A 12,814-nucleotide genomic window follows, 5' to 3' on the forward strand; every position below is an offset into this window, starting at 1 on the left:
TCTGCTGTTTCCACAAAGGCTTGTTGCCTACGTTTCTAATGGAGTTAGGTGAAAGGTTAGTGAAAATAAAGTTGCTTCCCCTCCCCACACAGAACCCATCCAGATTCACTGACCCCGCTGAACTTTGGCCTGCACATAAATTCCAGCCAAGTCGGGAGACTGACTTTCCCGGAACCCACGTGAAACTTTCCACCTGCTGCTGCGGAGACCGCACGCCTCTGCTCTGTTACCCCCAACTAATATCCCATCTACTGAAAACGCTTGCTTAGCTGGGGCTTCTTCCTCTCACCCACTCACTTATTCATTCATTCATTCAACAGGTACTTGGTCAGCTCTGTGTGATGAGTGCTCGCCTAGGTACTCGGGATTCACAGCGGTGAGGAAAACAGATGAGGTTCTTGTTGCCGTGGCGTGTACAGCCCCACCGGAGAGGGGGAAGAGAAGCCAGTATGTGCACACAAAGATTACAGGATCTCAGCAGTGATGAGTATCGCGGGGAAATCCAGGCAGCCGTGAAAGTCTGTGTCTTCATTAGTCACAGGGGCCGGGGGCGTTTGAGATGGGACCTGAGGGATGAGTGGAGTGGGAAGGGTTGCCTGGCCAAGGAACAGCTTATGCAAAGGTCCTGAGGTTGGCCAGGAGTGGACGAGCAGAGGGGGAGAGAGCCTGGCCAGGGCCCCTTGGCTGTGCCTCTGTGAGCTGAGTTAGGCAGTTAGCTCTCACCCTGGAGTGTTGGGCAGCGTCGGCGGAGGGGAGTGCCAGGTGGAAGGGGGTTTGGCGTCTCAGCGGAGAACGATTTGGAGGAAGTCAGCAGCGAACTGGGTTGACCGATGGCGCCTACTAGAATATTCTAGAGGAGTGCTTACTTGGCCCAGGGGGTGGTCCAGGACACGGGGAGGAGGGTGTCAATTAGAGACCAGACTCTGGTATTTATTAGGTTTCTTGATTTCTGTCCGTTTCCCTCTCCCCTCACTCCCCTTCCAGTGAAACCCATAACACTCGATTCCGCTTATGTGCTTATATTCCCGTCTTAAAGTGTATTCCTTTTAAATTCCTAGTAGACTTGAGGGCACAGACTTAGCTTTACTTGGTTTGAGTATTTAAGGTATTATCCATAATTATGGACTTGAATGTATGCTTTTTTTTTTTGGACCCTGCATTCCTAGGTGTTTGGACAGATTTCCCAGTGAGAAAAGTGAAAACATAACTATAACTTGTAACAGCAGATACCGTGGGGAGTGCTGTGAGCCTGCGCTCCTGTTCCTAGGCCTTCCCGAGAGTATCCAAGTGGGGTACAATTGCTTCGTAAGGAGACAGTTTCCACTGAGATTTACGTTATAGATTTTGCTTCTCAAAAAGAAATTATCTGGATTTTAGCAGAAAAACTGTATGGCCTCCCGAGTGTTGTTTGGCCTTCGGTTGTGTTCTGAGAGCTGCTTATGGGCAGGAGGAAATAACCCATTTCGTCTGTAGTATAAACGTGTATCGGTCTTTAAAGTGTATGTGACCCGTAAAACAATACCAACCAGGCTGCAGTTACAGTCATTATGTAAATCAGATGTTTTGGCGTGCACGCGCTCTTTGTGTTCTCCCTTGTTCGCGTGGGGTAGATAATTTTTCCCAGAGAGATTTTGGGTTAGAACAAGGCCCAATCCTGTTTGAAGTGCAGGCTGTTCTGGCTTTATTTTTCCTCTTTCTGCCTGAGAGGGTTGAATGCTGAAGGCTTTAGTGATGTGAGTACGCGCGGGGACATTCCTGCCTTGTTTTTCCTTCTAGTCCTGTTTCCTGTGGAAGAAATAAGAGCAACGAGTGCAACGTGGTTCAGAATGAAGGGTGTGTGTGTGTGTGTGTGTGTGTGTGTGTGTGTGTGTGTGAGAGAGAGAGAGAGAAAGAGAGAGAGAGAGAGAGAGAGAGAACGAGAACACACACACACACAGAGAGAGAGAGAGAGAGAGAGAGAACACAGTCTCTTTGTAGAGTCCAGCCAGCTCTCACCAGAGGTCTGGCTCTGGGAGCTTTACTGCACTTCTCCCCGCTCATTTTGGGGTGAGAGGTACAGATGAGCTCGAACTACGCACACAAAAATAGCAGAAGAGACCATGTGCCTTTATAGATGATGCCCCTGTTTTCCCCATTCTGTGGATGGCTGTCCGGCCTGGTCCCTTCCTGGCGGGGCTGTGGAGCCTGGGGGAGGGAGAGCCTGCCCTCTGGGCCTGCCCGGCTCCCTCACAGGCAGTGCTGGGGCCTGGACTTGGCCCCGGGATCTCTGTCTTCATGGGTGGTTGACGTTTGTCTGTGTAGGGCCGAGTCATACCTGGTTTGGCCTTGGGAGTCCGCACATCTCAGGCAGCTCCGTTCCCTGCTGCCTGGAGTGGGACCTCAGCCCTGACCCATCTGATAACTGAGCGTGGCCTTGCCCCAGTCGCATTCCATTCATGGCCACTGGAATTGGAATCTCATGTGGTTTTCATGTCTCATGAAAGATTATTCCTCTTTTGATTTTTTTCCTCCCACCAACCACTTTAAAAATGTAAAAACTATCCTTAGCTCGTGGGCTGTCTAAAACAGGCAGTGGGCTGCGTTGGGCCCGCGGGCTGTAGCCTGCGGTCCTCTGGCCCACACACGCGTTGACTGTGTATATCTGTGTGCTTCTCAGTGCACGTGTTTAGAGCTGTTTCTCTCTCAGAGCAGTCTCTCCTCATTTTCATTTTTTTTTTTTTTTTTTTTTTTTGTGGTACGCGGGCCTCTCACTGTTGTGGCCTCTCTCGTTGCGGAGCACAGGCTCCAGACGCGCAGGCTCAGCGGCCATGGCTCACGGGCCCAGCCACTCCGCGGCATGTGGGATCTTCCCGGACCGGGGCACGAACCCGTGTCCCCTGCATCGGCAGGCGGACCCTCAACCACTGCGCCACCAGGGAAGCCTTCTCCTCATTTTCTTGACATGCGTTGGACTAAGTGTCCTTGTCCGCGGATGATGGATTTGTTCATACATGTGTTCTGGGAAGAAGCGGTTTCCTTTCACTGTGTTTGCTCTCTTCATCCGTAGGGCAGGTGTTGAGTTTCCTCAGTAAATCCTTTCGGTAGCTGAATCTGTGCAGGCCGGGGGCCTGCTGTTGGTGATGTCAAGGGAGACGAGGGAGTCGGTTCTTGCCCTCCTGGAGGTGACAGGCCGGTTGGGGAGACAGGTATGGAAAAGCGCTTACAGTCCATACCAGGGTACCAGAGGGCAGCACCCGGTGATCTTGGAGCTGCCCTGCTCTAAAGGTGTAGACGGGCTCTCCCCCTGGGCAGAGCCAGGAGAAGGCTGAGAGCTGGAGGTTGGGTGGGAGTTCAGATGGGCCAGGAGGGGGCAAGTCTTGCTTGTCAGTGACCCTTGCACGCTCGCCCACTGGCCCTCTTCCCTCTCCCCTGCGGCTTTCCCTGTTGGTAAGCTGGGTGGGAGGTCTGCAAGAGGTCGTTGTTGGTTGGTTGGTTGGTTTTAATTGAGGTATAGTTGAATATAGTTTCAGGTGTACAACACAGTGATTCACAATTTTTAAGGTTATCCTCCACTTATAGTTGTAAAATATTGGCTCTGTTCCCTGTGTTGGACAGTGTCCCTGTAGCTTATTTATTTTATACCTAGTGGTTTGTTCCTCTGTCTCCCCTACCCCTACATTGCCCCTCCCTCCTTCCCGCTTGCCACTGGGAACCACGAGTTGGTTCTCCATGAGTCTGTTTCTTTTTTGTTATATACATTCATTTGGTTTTTTAGATTCCACATATAAGTGATAGTGTACAGTGTTTGTCTTTCTCTGTCTGACTTACTTCGCTTGGTATAATAGCTTCCAGCTCCACCCATGTGGCTGCACGTGGCAAGATGTCATTCTTTTCATGGCTAATATTCCACTCTATGTATACCACATCTTTTTCCGTTCATCTGTTGATGACGGAAATTAGGTTGCTTCCATATTTTGGCTACTGTAAGTAATGCTGCTGTGAGCATTGGGGCACATGTATCTTTTCAAATTAGGGTTTTTGGTTTTTTTGGGCATCTACCCAGGAGTCAGACCGCTGGGTCATATGTGACTTCTAAAGGTCGGGCTTTTGAAGCATGACTGTAGCTGAGAAACACACCACCCAGCACCTCTGAAGATGTCCTCTGTGCTTCCTCAGATACTGGGGCTGCGTCGGGTCTTGGTTGCAGCACGTGGGCTCTCTAGTTGTGGCGTGTGGCCTCTAGAGCACTTGGGCTTTGTTGCCCCACGGCACGTGGGATCTTAGTTCCCCGACCAGGTCTCAAACCCGTGTCCCCTGCATTGGAAGGCGGATTCTTAACCACTGGACCACCAGGGAAGGTCCCTACCGTGGTTTCTTCTTTTTTTTTTTTTTTGGCGGTACGCGGGCCTCTCCCTGCTGTGGCCTCTCCCGCTGCGGAGCGCAGGCCCAGGGGCTGTGGCTCATGGGCCCAGCCGCTCCGCGGCCTGTGGGATCCTCCCGGAACAGGGCACGAACCCATGTCCCCTGCATTGGCAGGTGGACTCTCAACCACTGTGCCACTAGGGAAGCCCCCGTGGTTTATTCTTAATGAAAGAGAGGAAAAAGGACCAGAGACACATTAGTTGTATGGGGCCCTTTGAGGAAAAGGACAATTCAGATCTCATCACTGCTTTATTAATTGTAGTGTGACTTCAAAAATGAAAAGGTTTACCATAATCCGTTTAGCCTGGATTTAGTCACTGACCCTACATGTGCATTAAAAATTTTTTTTTTGGATATTTTGGTTCATTTTTTTCAGGGGTCAGCAAACTTTTGTGTAAAACGCCAGGTGGTCAGAAGTTTGGGTTTTTTGGACCATATGGTATCAGGACACTGTGTGGCAAAAAGTGGCCATTGGTTGTATGGACAGACGTTTCCACTGTTGCGCACCCAGTCACTGGAACGTCTTCCCCGCCGCGGAAGTGAGCTCTGTATCCATTAAGCAACGGCTGCCCGCGCCCCTCCTCAGCCCCCGGCAGCCACTGTTCTGCTTTCTGTATGTGTGAATTTGATGACTCCTGTACCTCATAGAAGTGGAGTCACGCAGTGTTTGTCCTTTTGTGGCCGGCTCTCTTTCACTGAGCGTGCTGTCCTCAAGGTTCATCCATTTTGTAGGGTGTGTTAGAATTTCCTTCCTTTTTACGGCTGTATATAATTCCACTGTTGTTATATACCAGCAAATAAGTTATTGAAAGTAGATTTTCTTTGGTTACTTAAAGTCATTTTTATTGCCTTATTTTATTTTATTTTGGCTGTGTTGGGTCTTTGTTGCTGCACGTGGGCTTTTCTCTGGTTACGGCGAGCAGGGGCTACTCTTCGTTGCGGTGCGTGGGCTTCTCATGGCGGTGGCTTTTCTTGTTGCGGAGCACAGGCCCTAGAGCGCACGGGCTTCAGTGGTTGCGGCGGGTGGGCTCAGGAGTTGCGGCGCACAGGCTACAGAGCGCACAGGCTTCAGTAGTTGTGGCTCGCGGGCTTAGTTGCTCTGCGGCATGTGGAAACTTTGTAGACCAGGGCTCGAACCCATGTCCCCTGCGTTGGCAGGCAGATTCTTAACCGCTGCGCCACCAGGGAAGTTCCACCTTAGCTCAGCACAGTTTCCTAGGCATTGTCCTCATGGAAGGAAGTCTTAGGAACACACAGACTTTCCCATTTGAACAGTGAGGAGTCCTTGAGAGGCCCTGGAGCTCACTTGGTTGAGAAGTACAAATTGTATGATGTTGGCCTCTTGAATTAGGGAAAAAACGCCTGTGAAATAGAAGCTTAGGAGGGAACGCCGAGAATGCTATCCAGAATTCACCAGGCTTTCTTCATTTGCTTAGCTCGGAGTTGGGGGCCCCCTGAGAAGGCGAGCCCACTTGCGCAGGTTGGGTTTCCGAGGTGGGGAAGCTCGGGCTGCCGTCGCGGGCTCTCAGGATCAGCACGTGTGGGTGGGAGAGGCAGGGAGAGGCCAGGTTCGGGGGAGGGGAAGCCAGGTGGGAGGGACTCACGGGGCCTCGGGTGACCCCACTGCAGTCTAGACGCCCTTGTAACTGCCCCCACTGGCCGATTGCTGGGGCCTGACCTTGGCTGAAGGCCACTGCTGCCCTTTGGGGGGATCTTAGCGGCGCAGTCTAGCTCCCATTGCCCCGATGAAGTGTGTTGTTGACCATTCCTGGGAAACTGGCATCGAAGAATTACTGAAGCGGGAAGTTCTCTGATTGTTTCATTTGTTTTTTGTTTCTCTTGGAAAGCTGTTTAAAAATCAGGGTATGACTTGTTAAAATTTAATCACAAAGGAAGTGTCTGAAGTGAGATTTTGATTAGGTTCTGTGTCAGGGGAAAGTATTTACTTCGTGGCCCGTTTTTGAAAATCGAGTTTTATTGGGACATGGCCACGCGCATTGTTTTCCCGGAGACTTTCTTCCCTGGGGGCAGAGTGGGTAGTAGCTATAGATACTGTCCCGATTCCAGAGTTGAAAATATTTATTACCTGATCCTTCGTAGGAGACATTTGCCACCCCTGCTCTGTGCGGTGGCCACAGCTTTCTGGGATCCAGAAATCAAAGGCAGTCTTTTTTTTGTTTCCCCCCCCCTCCCAGTTTTAGGGAGGTGTAATTGACATACAGAACTGTGTAAGGTGTACAGCACAATGATGTGACTTACATACAACATGAAATGATGACCACAGTAAGTTTAGTGACCATCCATCATCTCTGATAGATACAACATAAAAGAAGGGAAAAATATTTTTTCCTTGTGGTGAGAGCTCTCTGGATTTGCTCTCTTGACAGCCTTCACGTGTAACATACAGCAGTGTTGATTACATTCACCATGCTGTACATTACATTCCTAGTACATGACACTCCATTACATTCATTACATGTAATGAATGTACATTACATTCACTGCCTTCGTCCACTTCCCCCTCCTCTGGTAAGCACAAATCTGATCTCTCTTTCTGTGACTCTGATTGTCTGTCTGATCGTTTCTGAAGTTTAATTGACCTACAATGCTGTGTCATCTCCAGGTGCACAAGGTAGTGATTCACTACGTCTGTACATTTCAGAATGATCAACGTGGTAAGTCTAGCTACCATCTGTCAGCATACAAAGACGTGACATTATAATTGGCTGTGTTCCCCAAGCTGCACGTTTCATCCCCGTGACCCACTTATTTTGTAATGGAAGTTTGTCCCTCTTCATTTCCCTTTCCTGTTTCACGCACCCCTCACACGTCTTGGGAGGGGTGACAGCACACTCGGCATTGGCCCGCGATACAGAATTTCAGGCTGGTCAGGCTGGTTGAAGGATGGTCCCCCCCCCCAGGGGTGCGATGAGCTCCGAATCCGTGTAGGTGCGGGGGGGGCTGGAGTGCAGTCTGCGGTTCTGCACAGCTGCCCCACGAAGTAGCCAGAGCCCCTCTGGTTTCCAGGGCTGAGACAGGCCAGCCTCGGTCGTGGGCGCTGCATTTCCTCAGGAAGGGCTTCGGAGGCTCTGGGTGAAAACTGGTAGGAAACCTCCACTGCAGATACCTTTCCTCTCCCAGACATGGATGAGCAGGTTAATGTCTTAGAAAAACACCGAACGGAGGCGTGAACACAACCCGGGACACAGTAGAAAACCTCGTAGATGTGAGGGAAAGCGTTTATGAATTCCTCGACTTAAAAGGGTTATTTTGAAGACTGAGCTTGAGAAGGATCCTGTTTATCCTTGGCTTTCAAATGGACATATGTTGATAAGAAGCCAGGTGTTATTTTAATGGAATGAGGTGGTCTTTTCTCTCATCCCGGCTGCTCTTTTGTTAAACAAGTAGCTTCTGGGTCTGCTTGACCTTGTGGGGTCACCAAGTCCAAAAAACTTTTTTATTAATGATTTTTTTCTCCAAGTTTGCCTGCTTCTTAATAAATTGGCAGAAATTAAGAGTTTCCTTAAATTTTGCCAGCAGGGTTTAGAAGCAGTGAAAGCATATTCGGTCATTACATTTGAAATTGTTGTCTGGGTAAATTATAGTTTAAAATTCAATTTATACTAAATCTTACACTTTAATGAACAGACCACACATCACACACACACACACACACATATATATATATATATATATTTTTTTTTTTTTTTTTTTTTGCGGTACGTGGGCCTCTCACTGCCGTGGCCTCTCCCGTTGCGGAGCACAGGCTCCGGACGCGCAGGCTCAGCGGCCATGGCTCACGGGCCCAGCTGCTCCGCGGCATGTGGGATCTTCCCGGACCCGGGCACGAACCCGCGTCCCCTGCATCGGCAGGCGGACTCTCAACCACTGCGCCACCAGGGAAGCCCAATATGTCTTGTTTTTTAAAAAGTAATGACTTTTCTACAGCGTTTTTCTTCGAACATAAAGTGTTTTTTCCCCCCATTTTATGAAGATGAAATGGGAATTCTTTTTTTTTTTTCTTTTTTGCGGTACGTGGGCTTCTCACTGTCGTGGCCTCTCCCGTTGCGGAGCACAGGCTCCGGACGCGCAGGCTCAGCGGCCATGGCTCACGGGCCCAGCTGCTCCGCGGCACGTGGGATCCTCCCGGACCGGGGCACGAACCCTTGTCCCCTGCATCGGCAGGTGGACTCTCAACCACCGCGCCACCAGGGAAGCCCCACACATCACATATTTTTATGTTCTTAAATTATCCATGGCTTTAAAGTGGTAAATCAGTGCTCCTTTTTTTTTCTTTTTTTTTAAATACTGCATGTTTCCTTTTTTCCCCTGCTACCCCTTCAAAAGTATTTACATTTTTCTTTCAGAGTAAAGTGAGAAAATCCTGCTGGCCTCTCAATTTTAAGGACTAGTACTTGTCTTTCCATCACAAACATGCGTGTTTTCTGGCTTGACTTCAGCCCATGAAATGTTAACATGTAGCAGGAGGAAGACATTTCTGGATTCGTTCCAGAATACATCTGTTTTTTTCAATGGCACATTTTACCCTTTCACCTTAATTCATACCTTCACATCGTATTTTTAGATGTGTTCAATTAGAAACAGCTCCCCTTCTCAAACAATGGAATGTTTCACATTAAAGGTTAAACACAGTCACTGTAAGAGCATTTTCTCTGGGCTGTTTGTAAAGCGATCCCATAGGCAGCCAGCAGGTAACCCTGGAGCAGGGACAGGTGTGTTGATGTGGGAACTGTGCCGGCCGGGCTGGTAAACTGGATGAAGAGCAGGAGAGGCCCAGGGGCTCCAGATCCCCTGAGGGGTGGGGCCTCACTGATCTGCTGCCCTCCTCCCCACCCTGGCTCTGCTGGGCTCAGAGCAGTGTCACCTGCTGTCCCCAGACATCCCTGGGCTGTCCCGTAGCATCCGCGCCCCTAAAAGATTATTTACCTCTGTTTCCTCCTCTCCCACCCCGTGCCCGAACTGCCCCAGCTCTGGCCACTGTTCTTAACTTGGGAATAATAATAGTGTGGACTTAACAAGGGCATCGTGAGATTCAAGGTAAAAGCCTTTGGGCCCAGCGGGCTTCCTGATTTTCATCTTTCTGCTCCACCTGTGTGCCCACCTCTGCCCCAGCCCCCAGGGGTCCTGGCCGCCCAGCATCCCCCCTTCCCCACGGCAGAGGACGCAGCTTCTACGTCAGTTGCACCGCTTAACCGGGCTGCTGTTGGAATCTCCTGGGAGCTTTCCAGGTTTTTCTGGTACCCAATTCCTACCTCACAGAGACAGGTTGAATTGGCCTGGGTGCGGCCCAGTTGTAAAAACGATAGTGTGTGTTGCGTGCTTGGGATGTATGAGGAGTTCTGTTGGGTACTTTGTATTCACTCTCTCAGGAAACCCTACTGATGGCCTTCATGTCATATTATCCCATTATACAGGTGAGAAAAGAGAGGCGTAGAGAAAAAAGAGGAATTCCACCCAAACACACGAGGGCCCAGGGCAAGACAAATCGTGAAACCTCTTCCCTTCTGCTTTTTCTGTCCATACCTCGGACCGAGAGCTGGGCCTGGCACAGAGCATGGCGTAGCATGTATTAATTAGTCTCTGAGGGCTGCCATAACGAAGTGCCGCATATGGGGTGGGGCAGGCTTCAAGACCCGCTGTCCTGGAGGCTGGAATGTGAGATCCAGGCGTGGGCAGGGCTGGTTCCTCCTGAGGCCTCTCTCCTGGGCGTGTAGACGGCCGTCTCCTCCCTGTGTCCTCACGTGGTCGTCCCTCTCTGTGTGTCTGTGTCCTCATCTCCTCTTATAAGGACACCAGTCCTATTGGAGTAGGACCCACCCTAGTGACCTCATTTAATTTAATCATCCCTTTAAAGACCTGTCTTCAAATACAGCCAGATTCCGAGGTCCTGGGAGGTTGGGGCTTCAGCATCTGAGCTTTGGGGAGACACAGTTCAGCTGTAACAGCGTGAACACTTGACACAGGTGTGTCGGATATGGGAGAGCGTGTTTTCTTTCTGCGTCCTTCGGGATGGTTTTCTCTACCTTCTTATTTCGTAACCGTGCATTCCCTTCCCCCTCCCCTCTGGTTTTTCAGAAAAACCTTATGGTCCTCAACGGTGTCTAAACGACATTTTGTAAATGTCAGCGCTACACTGGAGAGGAATGTTCTGATGTTAGGGAGATACATTGGGAAGACAGTTTTTGCCAAGCTTCGGTTTCCTTCTCAGTGAAAATCTTCAATGAAAAGACATACTTCCCTTTTTCCCGGTGTTGAGAAAACGCAGTTTTCAAGTTCTAAGCACAAGGAAAATCGTCAGATTGCTCTGGACTCCTCTGTGGACATTTCCTGACGCGTGTTTGGCGGCAGCAAGGCCAGCGCAGTTTCCAAGGCAAAAAGGGACTGCCTCGAACACGGTGGACCCAAAGGAAGGACAGAGTGATGCTTTGTGGTATCTTGAAAATGTGAGAGTCAGGGATGCTAAATTACCAGGCCAGAAGGGTCAGGTTGCCGGAAATTCCGACCTGGTCACTGGCTGTGCTTCTGGGGGGTCGTACTCGGTGCTCCTTGGGGCGGATGGGAGCATCCAGCAGACGTCCTCTGGCTGTGGTTGAGCTCAGCCCAGATCCGCGCTTGGTGTATTACTGCTTGAGAAGTCAGTAGACCCGTCGTTAATGGGTATCGTTAATACTGAATGCTTAGTATTGGTGACCAGCGTGCTTCATATTCTCTTTGTTTGGGTGTAAGTAGATAGACTAGTCTGTCCTTAAAGTTCTGTGTCCAGGCGTACCTCTGTACGTTCCTACTGTGAAAAGCCTGTGTAGAGCAAAGCTGTTTTCATGGAATTGTGGGTGTGGCAGGATTACAGTGATGTACATTTCACAGACCAGCAGTAGAGTATCGGTATCGGTGAAATTGAGGTGGGGGGGCACGAATGTTTAAGGTCATATGATTTATTCCCTAAACGTTGATGAATAATTCACTCTTTACGCTAGGATGGCTTGAAATCGATCGGCCTGAATTAGCCAGCGAGCGCCTTGCACCCGTGTTATACCAGTCAAATACCCAGTTGTGCCATGATTTTTAGTGAACTCTGACAGCTTCAAGTGCACCAGTAACAGGCCTGCTTATCCCGTGGTGAGTTCCGTCCATGCCCTCTATGTTTTAAAGTACCTGACAAGCAGGTACTGTGATAGCTATTAAGTGGCTGTTACATCAAAGCTATCAGATTTTAAGTGTATTGGACAGTTCTTGTTTGGCCAAGCATTGGAATTGAGCACTTTTATCAAGTGATGGTGGTGTCGTACTGCCACTACCCTGGAAACTTAAATAAGTTCCGTTTGGTACACACAGGTAGTAATTGCGAGATAATTTCCATGGAACCCGCCTATAAACGTTGACCCAGCAGCCCTCTTTAGCGTAGCTGTAGAATCAAAGCACAGCTCGTTCTGAAAAGGCGAGGGCACATCTTCTAAATGGGGCGCTTCCCGACCACTGTGGTGCATTTAACCTCAGCGGGAGTGGAGTGCAGCTACAGACCGAGAAATGACGTGAAGGTCACAGACTGCTAATTGAATTTTCACGACAAAGACACTTGCCAGCTATTGGATTGAGGCAATGACTTGAATTTCTCTCCTGCTTGAAGGATAAGAGCCATCTCTCTGCACCAGAAACTGAAGTGCAGAATCTGTTCACACACGTCCTTCTCTGGTTTTGATTATTCCCGGAGCGGTCCCGAGGCTCTGCGTTGCTGCTCTCTGCTTTTCAGTCTTGAAGTAGTTACGCAAAGGTCAGTCCTCATTCCTTCCAGAGTTACCAAAGGCTTTTGAGGTAATCGTTTGGAGCGCAGTTCTGTGTGGCCGGTATTTACTGAGCGCTCACTTGAGTGAAGCGCAGCGTGGCGGGCCAGGTGGGGCGTCTCAGCGATCTTGGTCCTTACCGTCGAGACGTGTCCTGTCTTGCGTGATGTGTGTATGTTGGTGACAGAAATGCCCTCGCATTCTTGTTTGGCTGTGTTGAAGAGTTTGCTGTTAGAGGTAGTTTTGCTTCCCATCGTAGCTACCTCACTCTCCAGCGCTGTGTTGGCCTATAGTAGGTGCTTCATAAGTACCTATGGAGTGAGTGGAAGAATGACCTTGACCTGCCTGCAGTCTGCCCTGTGTCGTGAGAGGCTCCGGCTGTGCTGAGGACCTTTGACCCCTGATCCTCTCTTCACATTGGTGACTACCCAGACACCTGAGAGCTTTGAATCTGCCCAGGGGTGGTTTGTCTTCGTCCCTTCGTGCTCCTGTAACGAAATACCGTAAGCTGGCTGGCTCGTAAACCGCAGAAATTTATTTCTCAACGTTCTGGAGGCTGGAAGTCCAGCGTCATGGTGCAGGCAAATTTGGTGGCTGGTGAGAACCTGCTTCCT

At 49.9% G+C, this 12,814-nt stretch overlaps 2 protein-coding genes across 9 annotated transcripts in view; one reads left to right on the top strand and one right to left on the bottom strand.

The window, feature by feature from the left end:
• Positions 1–12,454, bottom strand: part of LOC116747761 (basic proline-rich protein-like) — a 53,281-nt gene extending 40,827 nt beyond the window's left edge. Inside the window, exon 1 of the mRNA XM_032620289.1 lies at positions 12,341–12,454. Coding sequence (XP_032476180.1) covers positions 12,341–12,454 — 114 coding nt within the window. The remainder of the gene's footprint in view (positions 1–12,340) is intronic.
• Positions 1–12,814, top strand: part of TBL1X (transducin beta like 1 X-linked) — a 230,767-nt gene that overhangs the window by 40,675 nt on the left and 177,278 nt on the right. The gene's annotated exons all lie outside the window — the stretch shown is intronic.

This window comes from Phocoena sinus, chromosome X, assembly GCF_008692025.1.
Source record: "Phocoena sinus isolate mPhoSin1 chromosome X, mPhoSin1.pri, whole genome shotgun sequence".
Lineage (NCBI taxonomy): Eukaryota > Metazoa > Chordata > Mammalia > Artiodactyla > Phocoenidae > Phocoena > Phocoena sinus.